Genomic DNA, 16,322 nt, shown 5'->3' with positions numbered 1-16,322 from the left:
AAAAAAAAGTTTAAACATTGAATTTACGAGCCATGGTATCAACATTTGAATGAACAAAGTGTTTAAAAATTCATTGTACACCTGCCCAGTTGTTTTGCAATCATTAGTTTCCAAAATACCTAAGTATTGACGAAAATTTATTTTGTTGCAAAACAAAAAAGTTTTTGCGGTGCTGTACATTGAAATTTCATAAAAATTCAAAATACTTTTAATCCAGCCCAAACATGCTAAATATGATTATAAATGCAGAAAAATGCGCTTTAGATTGTTTTAAGTTCATTTGACTTATATTTTCATTAAAATTTTGAAGATTTTTGAAAAAAAAAATTGCGTCTGATTTTTCGGGCCAACTTTGAAGGGGGGGTGACATAAACATTGAAAAATATTTGCAGAGGCCTAAAACAAATTACTCAAGCTTTTTGTTTAAAAATATTTTTGAATATTTTTTTTTTTATAAAAATGTCAATGATCTAGTCATATTTGACAAATGAAACTGGTTTTTGAAAAATGAACTGGTAAATAATAATTAGTATTGAAAACTTATGAAAACATACTTGAATTTAAAAATATACCCCAACAAACAATCCATTTATGAATGAACGGAAAAACCCCGTAATAAAATACTGAAAGAAAAATAATTTTTTTTTTTTAAGGAATGGGAAATTTACAAAAAAATTATATGGAACATATGTTGAAAATATTTCATTAACTTTTTCAGATATGAACCAGCAGCGCCAGCTAAAATACTCTATAAACGAAAATGTTCTAAATATTTTAACTAACTGAAAGAAAATGAAATACCGTAAAGTGGAGTGACATTGATAGAAATTTGATTTGGCCACTAATTTTGATACATAAAATGTAACAGTCACATTTTTGTATATTTGTTCGATAATAAGCTATCCCTTAATGCTTACCTACTCAAAATTTTCAAAAATGTTTAGATATTAATTTGACGGGCATTTGAAAAACCTATCACCCCGGGCTATCAAAGTCAGTCGGTAATTATCACACACAAAATTTGAGGCAAAAAACTAATTGACTTAAAAGAAAAAAAATATGCCTTTGGATACTTTTAAAATTGAAAAACAACTCTTAAAAGACATGAAGATGCTAGATATTTTGAATAAAAATAAAATTCTTAAAACTATATTCCAGAAAAGTCTTTTTCGTATACGTTTCAAGAAACTGCTCATGTTTGAAAGATTAGAATAGATGACAAAAAAACTAAACCCGAGCAGACGGTAATAACTTTGGAATAACATTTTTTGATATTTGAAAATACTAAGCCAAAAACATTTCATGTTATTTATAACAAGATTTGTTATTCGTCGTTATGATTTTTTTGTTATTGGATCGTTATTGTAATAACAGATCAATAACATTTTGGATTATTCTTTGAACAAATCTTTGTTATTATATTTTGTTATTTTAACAACTAATCCGATCATCCCAATAATAGTTGGAGTTATTCTTCCATAACAAAAAATGTTATTCTTCAGATGTTTTTGCTTTCAATTAATATCAGACCAATAACAAATTTTGTTATGATAACATAAAGTGTTATTCAAATCTTATGCAATAATGGAATTTTCATGAAGAATCCATAACACTTTCTGTTATTTTAACAGTATCTGTTATTAAAATGGCATGAATTTTGTTATTACCGTCTGCCCGGGAAACCAGAACGATAAATATGATTTGAAAAAAATTAAAGTTTTAAAAAATGCGAACGATAAATATGATTTGAAAAAATTAAAAGGTTTAAAAAATGCCACAAAAACAAAAACAAATTAAAAGCAGCTTCTGAAAAACGATTTCCAAACAATGTTTTACATGTTTGAATAAAGGATTTTTTCTAATTTTCTCACTTTGTCCTTTTGACCTTATGTCTTTCGCCATTTGACATTAAGTTTTTCGACCTTTCGGGATTCGACTTTTGTCTTTTCGACCTTATTACTTTAGATTTTTAGCCTCACATCTCCTTTTTTTCTCCCTGTTGAGAACGTATTTTTAACTAATAATTGAATTAAATCGGTTCATAATATTATTCGAATAAAGATAATTACTAATTATCGTATAATATTCTTCATTATTTTCCGTCCATAGAACCCATTCCACCACAGAACAACATTGTCCCTCATTCACCCGATGACCACAGCTCATATGGTCCTCGGTCACCAGTGTAGGCCACCGAAACGACCGGTGGTAGGGCCGTCTCCCAAACCGCGACGACGGACCAGAAAACATTAAAGTGCATTCGTTATGGCAGTGCCCGTTTTCGCATGCATTATGCAACAGCAGCAGCAGTGAACCAAGTGGACCGTCGGCCGGATTTGGGTTTCGGCCCCACTTCTTCATCAAAAATGCCCATTTAATGAGCCGTTGCGAAACCAAACGAAACCTGGCAGCCTCAGTCGCAGGGGGTTGGGCGATAGATTAAGGCTGGTCAATATTTGTGCAAGAATGGCAGGCAGGAATAATAATGTAAACAATATTGAGACCCAATTTACCATAAACGATCCCCAATCGGAACAAATTAAAACGCGTTTTTGGGGGACGGACCACCCCTGGACAATAGACAGTAAACTTACCGGAAAGTCCACCAGATGTTGAAGCACATTGTGTTCAACCAGAAGAACGCAGCCAGGAAGAAGAAGTGCATGGTGATTGCTGCAATGAGAAGAAATTGAAAGTTAATTAGTTAATTTGATAAACATATTTTTTGTAAGGTAGAATCTAACCAATCACGTGTTCAAATTAGGTACCACAATATCCCACGTGCCCACATCTGTACCAGCCTACTGCGACCTGCAATCAATTACAAAAAAGTCTCCACACTTTCCCCGTAAACTTCTGTGCCGCATCAGTGCCTACTCCGTTCACAGTGTAAACGACGCCGGCCGTACAGCAGTGTATTGGTAGCAACAGACAAACCACATCAAAACACACCGATTCTACGCACACCCCGCTCTGTACACACCGCCGCTGCGCAGTAGTATTGGTGCCGTCGGCACAGCACTTCGAGTCGCAGACATTTTGCTCGCAGTAGTTTCGGACGCGTCATTCTGTGCAAGCATCGGCGAAAATTCCGCGACTAAAAAAATGGATCGCGCCGCAAACCGAGACAACACGACGGAGTTCATCCAGATCTGGGAAAGTGAACCGTCGCTGTACAGTGCGAACGTGAACTTGAAGGAAGGCAAGGACAAGGCGTTCAAGCGGCTGGTGGCCAAGCTGAGGGAGGTCAACCCGGACGCGGACCGGTACGCGGTGATTAAGAAGATTGCCAGCTTGAGGAGCAATTATCGGCGCGAGGCCAAAGTGGTCAAGGAGAATCCGGACTACGAGCCGAGTTTGTGGTACTTTCCGCTGGTGCACAAATTTCTGAAGGACGATGACGTCAAGGATGAAAGTTACTCGGGGGATGAGGTGAGTGGGGAAATTGGGTTTCGAGGGGGTCATTCATAAAATGTGTAACGGTTATATTTCAAAACTGTCGTACTCTCTTAACCTTTCAAGTCACGTGTTTGGCGTTTCATAGAAGTGTCGTAATAAAGTGCGTACAAAGTACACTTATGATTGTAGGTTATGATTACGACCTAACGGAAAAAACAGGTAATTTTTTTTTTATTTTAAAGGTACACGGAAAAAAATGTTTTTTATTAACCTTTTATCACTAAAACTTAAAGTCGATTATCCGGAGGCCTCAGAAAAATTTCACTTCGGATAATCGAATCACGAAGAAAAATGTTTTTTTTTTTGTAGCTTTTTTTGTAACCCTTAAGTATGACCGTTAAACTACTCTAAAATGATTTAGAATTTTTAAATCCAAGTTGGCGGCCAAAATGGCGGTGAAAACATATCGAAAAATGCAAATTTTAATTGAAAAGGCAATCAAATGTTCAAATTTGACTAAAATGGGGTCCCAGAACTCGTATTACATGTTAAAAACAAGAAAATTAAAAAATACGAAATCTTTTTTTGTCGTGATTCGAAGTCCCAAACCATCGGAAAATCGAACATCGAAACTTCGGATAATCGAGCCTGGACTGTATGTTTTTTCAATTTTCGATTTTTTTATATGTTTTAGGACTAAAAAAATACATTTTCTGAGCCATAGTACGTGATGGTGTAAAATCTGGTTTATGAAATATGATTTTTTGAATAAAAATCACGTTTTGTAAAATGTCGAAAACATGGACAACAAAATTAAAACGTCATTTTTGAAAGCAAAATTAAATTTGCACTCAAAAAATACTTATTATTTTTTTTTTTTTTGATAAAATGTACCATTTGAAGTTAAAGCAAGTTTGAGGTATAATTTTTCGTTTTTTTTTCTTTTTGTTATTTCTGCATTTAAATAATAACAGTTAATAAAAATTCTTGAAAAGAATTAGTTTTCAACAATTTTTCTCTCTGAAGTTTTGAAAATTGAACCATTAATTTTGAGATACAGCCTCATGAAGAATTCAAATCGATGAAAATGTTAAAGTATAAAGCATGAAATTTTTATCGTTATCAGTATAATTTTGGTTCAGGAAACAATCTAAAATTATGTTTTGAAAGATATTGAAAATACCTTGAACACAAAACAATAAATTCAGCAAAAAGAAATAAACAGATATTTTCTAAAATTTTAATGAAAATTTCATGCATTAAAAAATATTATGTTCTCTTAAATAAAGACTAAATTTGTCAAATATGTTTTTATGCATTGAATATTTTGTGCAGGTTTATAATGTGACAAAATATATTAATTTTTTTATGAACGTACCGAGACCGGGAGGTTTTGATGCTGAAAATTTTAAATTTTGATTGAAAAAAGTTAAATTGATTGCAAATTATTTATAACGTATTGCATAACGTTTATTTATTAATTTTTAATAAAACTTTTTAAATCTTTTTTATAAATTTTGATTTTTGGGAGAACAAATCTGAAAAGACGTAAAACTTCAGAAAAAAAATATAATCATAAATTTATTTCTATTTAGCAAATTGCACAACGGTCAAAAAGTATAAAGCATTTTATAATATTTTTTGATTTTAATGTTAAAAATTGGGCTTGAAATCTAGTTTCATTTTAATTTTTTCGCAATTAAAAAAATCGTTACAGACAATTAGAGTTTTTTGAAAAACTCCATTCATCTATTAAGATTCATTTATCATCCATAAAAATTATTCTTAAAGATCTAGTATTTTTTCTAAGTTTTAATGTAAAATTATGAAAAAATCTTTTTGAATATTTTGTAATTTTAGAAGTTATAAATTAAGAGTTTTTCTTAATTCCCAAATAAAAAACAGTCAATCACCGCCATCCCGGAGGACGTCCTGGTCGACTTTATCGCCATCCTCAAGTCGGAACCGGCCGTGTGGCGCACCAAGTCGTGGCAGTACCGCGACCAGGACCTGAAGGCCGCCGGGTTTGCCCGGCTGGTGGAACGGCTGCAGCAGGTTCGACCCACGGCCGATCGGTGGGCCACCATCAAGATGATCAACGTGATGCGGAAGAAGTTCCTGATCGAGTGGCGCCGCGTGCGGGAAGATCCGGCGTACGAGCCCGGGCTGTGGTACTACGACGAGATTAGCTTCATCAAGGACTACGACCAGCCGGTGCCGGGAGAGGAGGTGAGTCACTTTTACGTCTTTTTTTTATTTATGTTTAAATTCAAAAAAGTCCTAATTGAAACGAGCAAGTACAGAGTTCTGTTCGAACCAATTTACCTGCAGTAGTATTGGTAAAAGAAAACTGTTCCTCACCAACACACGGTTCACCGCCTGCTACGACCGCGCTCAACTGCGCAGAAGTCCGTGAACTGCAGCAGAGCGAAAATCGGGCCGCTGCAGAACAGTGCTAATAACAATGTCGTGCGACGAAGAACCGGAACAGCTAACGCGAAAGGAGCAGTTTATGTTGCATCGCAAGAAATTACGCCAAAATATGGTCGAATTTGTGCACGTTCTGAAGAGTGAACCGTGCATTTGGCGACTCAAATCGAACGAACATCGCGATAGGTGGCTCAAAGAACGGGCTTACAAGCGTTTGATAGCTAAAATGCAGGAATTTGATCCGTCGGCTGACCGGTGGGCCGCGATTAAGAGGGTTAACACGATTCGGAGCAGTTATTGGGCTGAAGTTAGGAAGCTTGATGCTAATCCGACCTATCAACCGGTTTTGTGGTACTGGAAGGAGTTGGACTTTATGGAGGAGTCACACGTGCCGGCGGAAAATTATGTGGTTTGTATATTTTGATCAATTTTCACTAATAAAACTGTTGGTAGAAGTTATCTCAACTTCAAAATTCCTACCCACCCTCGGGTAGTTCTGTTTTGAGTGTACCTACCGGCGTCCGCCTACTGCGCACGCACACCACCTCGGCCTGTTTCAGTCCACGTGCTTTCCACTGTTCTCTGCCAACCGTTTGCACGCACACCACCTCTGCAGACAGTTGTGTTTGTGAAACCTGCGCAGCAAAACGTTCGCTCGTAACGAACTCCTCTGCAGTATTCTAGCAAAGTTCGCCATCTTCGTTTGCAGAACAACACCAAGCGCATCAGTTCGGAATCGAAAAGTGAGAAAATCTGCGGTCAAAATGAGTGCAAGAAATTCGCCCAAGTTTCTGCAGGATAATCTGCGCGAATTTATCGAGGTGTACAAAAGTGAGCCGGCGCTGTGGCGCGTCAAGTCGCGGGCCTACCGGGACCGGGAGGTGAAGGCCGCCGCGTACGAGCGACTGCTGGCCAAGTTGCGCGAGGTCGATCCGGACGCCGACACGTACAGTGTGGTGAAGAAGATTAACACGATCCGGTCGCCGTACCGGAAGGAGGCCCAGATGGTGAAGCTCAATCCGAAGTACAAGCCGGTGCTGTGGTACTATGACCTGTTGGACTTTCTGAAGGACTCGGAGACGCCGGAAGAGGGCGAGGAGGGTGGAGAAGCAGGGGAGGAGAACGGTGACGAAGTAGGTTCCAAAGGTGGCAATCAATCGATTTAGGAGTGTCCCGTGTACGGGGAAATGGCATGAGGGTGCCAAATTTTGGACATTCTTGCTTCAAAACGGTGGGATGATAATTCAGAGGGCGTAACGTGATTTTCGAATGATCCCAGTTGTAAACATTAACAATGGAAGCTGTTCAAGCACAAGCATGACTTTTTTGTTTCAAAAGGCTGTTTTGATAATTTTTGAACGTGATTTTAATCACAAAATGATTTGTTATGCAACTGTCAAAAACTTGCAAGATGACTTGGAGCATAACGTTTTTATATGGAGTTCCGCTGTGAAACTGCTTACTTTTCCTGTCATCATTTTTTTTGGAACGGGACCATCCACAAACCACGTGACACTTTTTTGAAAATCTCATTTCCATTATATTTTTTTTGAAAAATGTCTGATAACCAATATTTTTTCCCTCTCTCCCCTAGGACATCAAACCCGCCAAAGTGCCCGTCCGCAAGACCAAAGCCCAGATCCTGAACAAGCGCAAGGTGCTGCGCGAGTTCATCCAGCTGTACGAGAGCGAACCCACCCTGTGGAAGGTCAACTCGAAGCAGTACCGCAACCGGGAGCTCAAAGCCGAAGCGTACCAAAAGTTGGCCAACAAGCTGAAGGAGATCCAACCGGACGCGGACGCGTACGCCGTCGTGAAGCAGATCAACAGCCTGCGAAGTCCGTACCGCAAGGAGATCAAGAAGATCCGCGCCAATCCGAACTACCGCACGACGCTGTGGTACTTTGACCTGTTGGCGTTCCTGGACAACGAAGGTGAGGAGAGTTCTGAAGAGGACCAGGAGGAAGATGACGAGAGCGAAAAGTACCACCCCGAAGACACGAACGACGGGGAGGAGGAGGCGCACGAAATGTGCGACGAGGAAGACTACATGATCGAGTTCAAGCCGCACTCGCCGGAGAAGGACGTCAAACCGCCGCGCAAGATCCAGCGGCTGATGATCGAACGGCTCAACGAGCCGGAAGCGTCGTCGGTCGATCCGCTGACGGTGAACATGTCCGGCCACTCGAACGACACCTCGGCGCAGCACTCGTCGTTCCACGGAAGTTACCTCTACCAGCCGCCGGCGGAAGATCGGTTCGACGTGTACGGGAGGAACGTGGCCATGAAGTTGCGCCAGCTGCCGAACGATCAGCGCATGCTGGCGGAGAAGGCGATTAATGATGTGCTGTTTGAGGCTGAGATGGGAACGCTGCAGCGAGCTGGGCCGGCGCATTATGCGGTTAATTAAGTGGTTGTTTGATTTTATTGCTTGGTTTTTGATTTTGAAGACGGTACAAGAGTACAAAGACATGTAAATATAACTGAATAAACTGTGACATGAACTGAACTAATAAACTTCTGATTATTTATTATCACACTGTAATTAATTAGTGAACATAACTAAGGTAAGTAATTAGAGCGTCCGATTTCCCGGGGTTACCAAATTCCCGGGAAACGGGGAATTTTCAACAAATTTCTCTGAAATTCCCCTCCGATTCGATACTACTTGATTACTTGCTCAAAATCCGAGAGAAACTTCTAACATAAAAATAAATAAACAAAAAATAGATTAAAAAAAGTGTTATCGAGATTACTATTTAAAATAGCTAATTTATTGTTAAATAATTGAAATAGAATGATTTCCCAAAAAAGAATCAATTCAGGGTGGTCACTCAAGTCGGAAAGTCGGGAAAAAGTCGGTAATTTGTTGTTTTTTTTTTGTCAAAAAGTCGGCAATCCCAACTTTATTGAAAATTATTTTCCAACTCTTGAATATGTTGTACAATTTTCAAATTAAATTCACTCAATTCTTCTTTAGTAACTTAGTTTTAATTTCAGGGTGATTAAAAATCATCGCGATTTTCACGGATTTCGTGGAAATCTAAATTGCTTTCACCGAGTGAATCCTACATAAATCTTTGCACTTTCTTCTGGAAATACTGGATTTACACATATATTTTCACTTTTCGAATTCTGCGTTGTATTTTTGAAGATAGACTCACGAAGATTTTTAACCACCCTGAAATTTATGGTCCCTTCACTATTTCAACGTATTTGATAATGAAAAGGCTATTTAAGACATTAAAAATCCTAAGAAATATTCGATGCATTTGGCACAGATTTTAATAACATTTGATTATGAATCAAGAGATTTTCATATTTTTTTGTTTATCAAACAAGAGGTAACATCTAACTTAATACAAAAACCGAGCTAATAAAAAAACTAATATAATAAACAGCCTGATTTCAACGAGTATGGCCAGCGTAAAGTAAATATACTGTATCATTTTGTCACATTAACTGAATATTTGAAAAAGATTCTAACTTAAGTTTGGCAATGATTTTTTGTGGTAAAGTTTTTGATTTGTTCAACTTAATTCACAAATTGTTTCAAATATTTTTTTACAATTGTTTACCTCAAACATTTTTGTGAATATGGGTAAATTAGTATGAATAAAGCTTGATTTTCAGTTATCGGAAAACTTAAATATTGAATAAAATCCAATCGTTGTTCGTTCTCAATGAATAAATGGAAGAAAATTACGTTTTGAAAACATGAAAAAAAAATTTAAATTGCAAAAAAATAATCCAAGAAATTTTGATTCAAGTTATTTCAAAAATGTTTTAAGAATTTGTCTCGTAAAACATTTTTCATAACATAAGTGATTAAAAATAAAATGTAATCCAACTTAATTTATTACAGGAAAAAAAATTAAAAAAATACTAACAACTAGATAAATTAACATGGATTCAAAAATTCACAATCAAATTTTACCAAAAAAAGGAACTTGGAAAACACTTTTTTTTTAAACGAATTCCTTGTTATTTTTCTATTATTTTTTTTTTTTTGAAAGAATAATACAAGCAATCATGTATAAAGCGTTCTTTGATTTTTTTTTTTTTTTTTTTTTTGAGAGGGTGATCCAGCCGCACATCGTTGATGTCGAAACCTCTAAACTGGGCCCTCGTCCTGTCACGTCCGTCACTAGTCTTGTCGTACATTACAACTAGAATCAGATCTGCCAATGAATTAGTACACTTCGACCAAATAAACACTGACGCTGTATGGATCTGCCTCTAGAATAAATGCACAGTTGTGTGTCATTCATAAGTCCAAAATGTTCAATTATTCATATAAGAACAAAATTTTTCATTTTAAAATTTCGTGTTTTTTCTAACTTTGCAGGGTTATTTTTTAGAGTGTAACAATGTTCTACAAAGTTGTAGAGCAGACAATTACAAAATTTTTGATATATATACATAAGGGGTTTGCTTATAAACATCACAAGTTATCACGATTTTACGAAAAAAAGTTTTAAAAAAGTTGGTCGTCATCGATCATGGCCGTTCATGGTCACCCGCGACAGACACGGACGACGAAACAAAGAGAAACGCAAAAAGTAACTTTTTCAAAACTTTTTTTCGTAAAATCGCGATAACTTGTGATGTTTTTAAGCAAACCCCTTATGTCTATATATCAAAATTTTTGTAATTGTCTGCTCTACAACTTTGTACAACATTGTTACACTCTAAAAAACAACCCTGCAAAGTTAGAAAAAACACGAAATTTTAAAATAAAAAAATTTGTTCTAAATGAAAAAATGACCCTTCTGGGACAATGTAGATTCGAAAAGTACATTAAATTTCCCATAAAATGACATGTTCCAAAATTTTTTACAGTCGAGTAACGGAAAATGGGAGAATTTTTAAAACTTTTTTAGTGTTTTTTTCGATGAAAAATACGTTTTTTCGGAATTCTGAGTACGCCATCAAATCGGGCGTCTAATTTTACATAAAAGTCCCTTTGACACCAAATTTCGCATGTTCAAAAATGGAAGGGGTCGTACCGCCGCTCCGTCACGAGATATCAAAAAACGGACCTCGAATTCGTGATCAGGGACAAAAGTTACCCCTTAGGACAAAGTTTCACGCAAATCGAAGAGGGGTCGGGGCAACTTTTCCCGATTTCGTGTGAGTTGGTAGAGAATTACCCCTATACGTTTGTCAGTTTAAAAAAGTATAAAATTGATAATGGGAGTTGAGTGGTCACCCTGAATCATGGAATTATCAATAATTACTAGAATCATCAGGAATTACTAGAAGCACTAGTTACTTACTGGGTAAATACGAAATTACTGAATTACTTCCTAAAAATCCAAGTAAATCCGGATTAGTGAAAAGTCTGACACGATGCTGGAAACCCTTTTGAAGTTTGAATAATTACAAAAATAAAAATGTTTTTCCAGTATACAATAAAATCAAGTACATTTTTTGTCAATGAAAATTTTATTTTTCGGAAATATTTTGTTCCCTTGATTTTTTGGTGTTTTAATATTTGGTGTTTTAATATTTGTAACGGAGCAAAAACTAGTAAATTCGTAAAATCAATCATAAAATCATCATAAATGAAGAAAAAAAATTAGAATATTTGTCCACAAAAACACATCAAAATATTATTTTTAAAAATCAAAAGAGATTAAATTTACCAAAATCGATATTTTGTAATAAATAAAAAAATATTTTTTGTGAAAAGCTTCATAACTGATCAAAATGTGAAATTTACTTGAATAAACACCTGGAAACCTTTTTGAAGTTTGAATATAATTACAAAAATAAATGTTATACAATGTATTTCCAGTATACAATACAATTAAGTACATTTTTTGTCAATGAAAATTTGAATAAAAACTCTAAAAATCTGAGAACAAATTAAGAAAGAAAGTTTCGTCATCAGGGGTGACATTGGGTCTAGGGTGAGAGTAGGTCTTACAAAAATGGGAAAATTGTCCTCCATGATGACGGTTTTGAGTTTTATACAGTAGCCTAAAATTTGGTTACAAGATACTTGAAATTTGAAATTAAATCAAAAATTAATTTAGATGTCATGTATTTTTCATACAATTTGCCCATCTGCACCAAGTATAGCTCTAGCAGCTTTAAAATTCCAATCGTTACCCGTCGTCAAAAAAGTGTGCTCAGCATGAAAATATTATATTCTAATATTTACAAACATTTTCACAACTCTAAGCCACTCTCTGAAGCAAGCTGGCCCACGGTTGTTTATGCGCACAGTTTGGTTTAGCTCAGCTGGCGTTTTTTTTTTTGCTTCTTTATTTTCCTCTGTTTTGTTTCACAACATCCCCGGAAAACAGAAAACAAAAACAATGCTTAATTCAACCGTTAAGTTTGAAACGCCACGAAAAGCCTTGGTTCGTCGTCGTCGTCGTAGATTTTCTTGGGAAAATCCCTTTCCCCCTCTAAAAAATAATAGAAAATGAAATCAGAGCAAGCTGTGTTTCTGTGTGGCAAGAACCGCCGCCGTGGAAGACAAATTGCAGCCGAAATTTATTGACCAAAAATGTTCCCAACCTTGTAGAACAAAAAACACTTTGCTGCGTGGTTGGAAAATGGGAAAATCGAAAACTAGTTTGCCCCAATGGCCCTAATTGAAATGTCGCAATTTGGTCCATTTTTTACTCCCGCTCTCGCCATCTTCCGGTGCGGTGTGGCGTAACCGCCGCCACCAGGAGATTGTGTTTATTCAGCTTCGTTCTATTTATTTTCAGTGAAGTGCACTTTTTCTCTCAATTTTTCATGAAAACAATAGCGAAGCGAATTGCAATCTTCTCCCCCGAAAAAAAAAACCCCGAACCAAGGAGGATTTATTCCAAACTTTTTTTGTCTCGCTCATTCTCTCAATTTTTCAACCGGAAGCCGAATCTCACTTTTCGAGTGCCGCTTTTGGACCTCCGTTCCGGAAGCGCTCCGGAAGAGGCAGAAAATCCCATTACCGAGTGTATTGTCTGGTGAGGGCGCTGGGAAAAATTCTCTCGAGGCAATTTCTTTTCACAAGATATTTTCCCCCCAGGGCTGCTGGGATGCACCTTTAAATGAATTTCTTGTTCTAGCGTCGTTGGCGTTGGCCCCGATCCTTTGTTGGTTTGGGGAAAGGATTTTTCTTTCCGCTCGAGCTGCGCTATGAAATGTGTCCTGGAGACGTTTCATTAGAGACCGGAGACCAGAATCGGGAGCCTCGGGCAAGAAAACAGGTTTATGTTCGGCTGGAATGCACCACTTTTGGGTTTGAGATGAGTTTTTTCCTCGTTGAGAAAAGATAATGAATTTGTGGAAGAGATATGGCTGGCAAGAAATGACTTGGACATATTTTAAAGGAGGATTCATATTTTCTTACGACACATTGAATTGAACAAAAAATCTTTTTTTATGGTCGAGACAATCGAAAATAGATTTTCTGATCGATTTGGTGTCTTTGGTCGATCTGTAGGTAATAATTAAGACTAATCAGAAAAAATACTTATTTTGGCTATAACAAAAACTCGACTAAGATTTTTTTTTGTTTTTGGCCAAGTTTTGAATAGAAAGAAATTTTTTTTTGAAAAGTTTCGAAAGTGTATATCAACCTCTACAACCCAACTCCGCCTCGAGATGGGCTTCGATCTAAAAATTCGCCAAACACCAATTTTTCAAATAATTTTTGATCAAACAATTATTGATCTTCAAGAAAATTGTTGGGTTGGAGGTTTGACTTGATTTACGTGACTTTGTCAATGTTTTAAAAAATGTGAATTTTTGAGGAGTCAACTTTGGCTGTGTATTTACTAACATTTCCTATATTTTAATTTGAAGCAGTATGCAGTATTTTTTGTAGTTTCTCAGACTATGCTTTTACGTTTTTTTACAATATTTATGATAATGGTTGAAAAAGTGATTGTAAAAACATGAAAAAATTAGAAAGGAAAAATGTTATGATTAAAATTCTAAAAATAAAAAAATAAAAACATAAAACAAGAGAAGTAAAGTTTTTCGTACAGCAAAAGTTGCCCAAAATGAACACGGAAAAAAATTACAAAAAAAAATTTGGGCAGTAGAGGGTTTAAGATCGAATAATCAATATTCGATGTAAAGATGAATTCAAAATCAAAAAGTCAATAAGTTTTGAAAATATTTAATTAAGTTCACCGTTTTTGGTTTATAACAATTTTAAGGTTAAATTTTTCAACAAAGTTGTTCAATTTTATTTTTTTAATTTTTTTCGAAAAGCTAAGATTTTTTTTACACTTTGCTTTTTTGATAATTGTTGATCCGACCTTTGGTTGCTGATAATGAAAATCAAAGTTTTTCTCAGATCAACTTTATCAACTTTCTGAAAAAATATTTTCAGATGTTAGACGTCGATTTTTTGTTGTTTTGGAAATCTAGAATGGTTTAAAGCAGGCCTGCCCAACGTCGGGCCCGCGGGTCGGATCCGGTCCGTGAAGCCATTTCATCCGGCCCGCAACGGCTTTTCAAAATAATTCTATGACCGGCCCTCAAGGCTGTTCATAAAATATTAAATAAATAAATTTATTGTCAAGAAAACAAAATTATCCATTTCGTAAAATTGTGAAATTTTGGAAAAACTTGAATCGTTGTATAAAAATGAACAAAAAGACACTAAATTTGAATTTCTTTCGGTTTTTACTGTGTTTATTTCAAATAGAAGTTTTTTTTTCTATTTTCTATATTTATTTTTTTGAATAAATAAGTATGCAAAAGCTCAGGAATTTTTCCAGAACAAATTTTCGGTAGTAAAGTTTTTTTAATCAAGTTTAAAGGGCAAATTATTCATACCGAGAATAAATCGCTACCAATATTTTAAAAATATTAAAATAATGTCTCAAAATGGGACATGAAAAAAGTTTTAAATTTTTAAATTTAGCTTGTGTTAAAAATCACTTTAAAATATTTTTTTAAATATTTGAATAAAACTGCATAAAAACGCAAAAAGTGTGTTTTTTTAAAGGGATATAAGAATCCAAATTTCGTTTGAATAAATTTTATCATGTCTCATTGATTTTTTTATATCGTAGTGTTGAGGAAATTTAACTTTAAAAATTGCAACGACCATTGAAATTTGAATGATTTTTTTTATAAAAAATTGCAATCTTTCAAAACAATAACTATACAATTTTAAACAAACAAAAATTAAAATAACTCAAATAAACACATTTTTGAATGTAATCTTTGTTTTTCATTCTTAAAATCAAGATTTCGGAATCTTTTTTGCAACACTATTTCTTTTATTTATTTTCTTTTAAAGAACCCAATCATAAAAAATGAACAAACATGTGTTAACTTTTTCAACTTTTATCAAATATTAGTTCCGGCCCGCCACTGCTTTAGAAAAATCAGATCTGGCCCGTAGGGCCAGAAGGTTGGGCACCCTTGGTTTAAAGACAAAAACTTCAAATAAAATTTGTTTCAAAACACTTAACAAGATTTACCCTCCATTTTTCCCACCAACCAATTTGCCCTCCCATCACGAAGGATGCATTAAAATGTTTGCAAAACATTAAGTCCACAACAGCCGTAATCATCCTCACTCTCTCTCTCTCCCGGGATGGACACCGCTAATCTGCCCTCGTAAGCCCTTAATTTGCGCGTTCGCAAACAACATCAGCAGCAACAAAAACAGTAGCAGCATAACGCGATGAGGAGAAAGGCCCCAACACTTTATGCTGCTGCTGCTGCCCAACCGATCACCGTTATAAAATAAATTCTACGCTAAATACCATAAATTACAATGCAAATTTATTCCGCGCACACAGTTCTGCGGCGGAGGTTGCTACCGCAAATCGGGTCCGCCACGGAGCGCAGACTGTCCGGGGACGAACCCATCATCGCAAAACAGCTGAAAAGTGGGCACAGAGGTCTGATGGAATATGAATATTAAGGAAAAGCTGCTTCTCAAATAAAATTTGCGTGAAAAATAAAATTTTAATAAAAAAATAAAAAAAAAGTTCGGTGAGCGTCGGACCTCCGATGAAGACACACGTGACACGCATTGTTTTTCAACCAAACCGACTCAATTTCAGGGCACCACTGTCCGCATATCGTCCGTGACGTTCCCGGTCATCATAACCCGGCCCATAACTTCGACCAACCGGCTTGTGCCGGTATGAATTTCAATTTTTTGCCTGCATTTCTTCGCTGTCTATTAAAATGGAATCGCCGGCGAAGATCATCGCGCCGCGAAACGGTTTCGCCCTGTGCCTATTTACATCGGCCCACAAGTGCCGATAATTTCATCGAATTGAATTAACTCTAATTGCTTATCATTGTTTTGATTTAATAAACTGCTGGCCTGCAGAAGTATGCTCCGCTCCTTTCGAGCTCTCGTGCAGTAAATAAAAAGTGCGATAAATGAGAGGCATCGAGCGCAGTGGTCCCTTCATTCTCTGTATCACGTCATCAGCTAACCATAGAACATCGTGAAGAGTCGGTAGTCACGCGGTCCAATATCGGTCAACCTGCGCGAAGAACCGTTTCAA

The 16,322-nt window shown here is 36.1% G+C and overlaps 2 protein-coding genes across 4 annotated transcripts in view; one reads left to right on the top strand and one right to left on the bottom strand.

Annotated features, from left to right (window-relative positions):
• Nucleotides 1–2,548: 2,548 nt before the first annotated feature.
• Nucleotides 2,549–16,322, bottom strand: part of LOC120423395 (probable G-protein coupled receptor Mth-like 1) — a 96,538-nt gene continuing 82,764 nt past the window's right edge. Inside the window, exon 4 of the mRNA XM_039587186.2 lies at nucleotides 2,549–2,673. Coding sequence (XP_039443120.1) covers nucleotides 2,591–2,673 — 83 coding nt within the window. The 3' untranslated portion in view covers nucleotides 2,549–2,590. The remainder of the gene's footprint in view (nucleotides 2,674–16,322) is intronic.
• On the top strand, nucleotides 3,010–8,338 carry LOC120423394 (uncharacterized). 3 transcript variants are annotated; one of them, XM_039587183.2, is made up of 3 exons: nucleotides 3,010–3,432; nucleotides 5,305–5,628; nucleotides 7,424–8,338. In XM_039587183.2, the coding sequence occupies exons 1-3, from the start codon at nucleotides 3,106–3,108 to the stop codon at nucleotides 8,237–8,239; spliced, it is 1,467 nt and encodes a 488-aa protein (XP_039443117.1). In that variant the 5' UTR covers nucleotides 3,010–3,105; the 3' UTR covers nucleotides 8,240–8,338. The 3 variants fall into 3 exon arrangements, with proteins under 3 accessions (XP_039443117.1, XP_039443118.1, XP_039443119.1); XM_039587184.2 differs by lacking the exons at nucleotides 3,010–3,432; nucleotides 5,305–5,628 and adding an exon at nucleotides 5,813–6,238; XM_039587185.2 differs by lacking the exons at nucleotides 3,010–3,432; nucleotides 5,305–5,628 and adding an exon at nucleotides 6,406–6,962.

The sequence above is a fragment of the Culex pipiens genome, chromosome 2, assembly GCF_016801865.2.
Source record: "Culex pipiens pallens isolate TS chromosome 2, TS_CPP_V2, whole genome shotgun sequence".
NCBI classification, from domain to species: domain Eukaryota; kingdom Metazoa; phylum Arthropoda; class Insecta; order Diptera; family Culicidae; genus Culex; species Culex pipiens.
Note: the sequence above shows the minus strand (reverse complement) of the source record. Positions and strands in the feature narration are given on the sequence as shown.

Excerpts from the sequence above, each read along its gene's own strand:
- LOC120423394 (XM_039587183.2), top strand. The coding sequence starts at position 3,106 with ATGGATCGCGCCGCAAACCGAGACAACACGACGGAGTTCATCCAGATC. Across the intron at positions 3,433-5,304 it reads AAAGTTACTCGGGGGATGAG|TCAATCACCGCCATCCCGGA; the intron begins GTGAGTGGGGAA and ends AATAAAAAACAG. Across the intron at positions 5,629-7,423 it reads AGCCGGTGCCGGGAGAGGAG|GACATCAAACCCGCCAAAGT; the intron begins GTGAGTCACTTT and ends TCTCTCCCCTAG.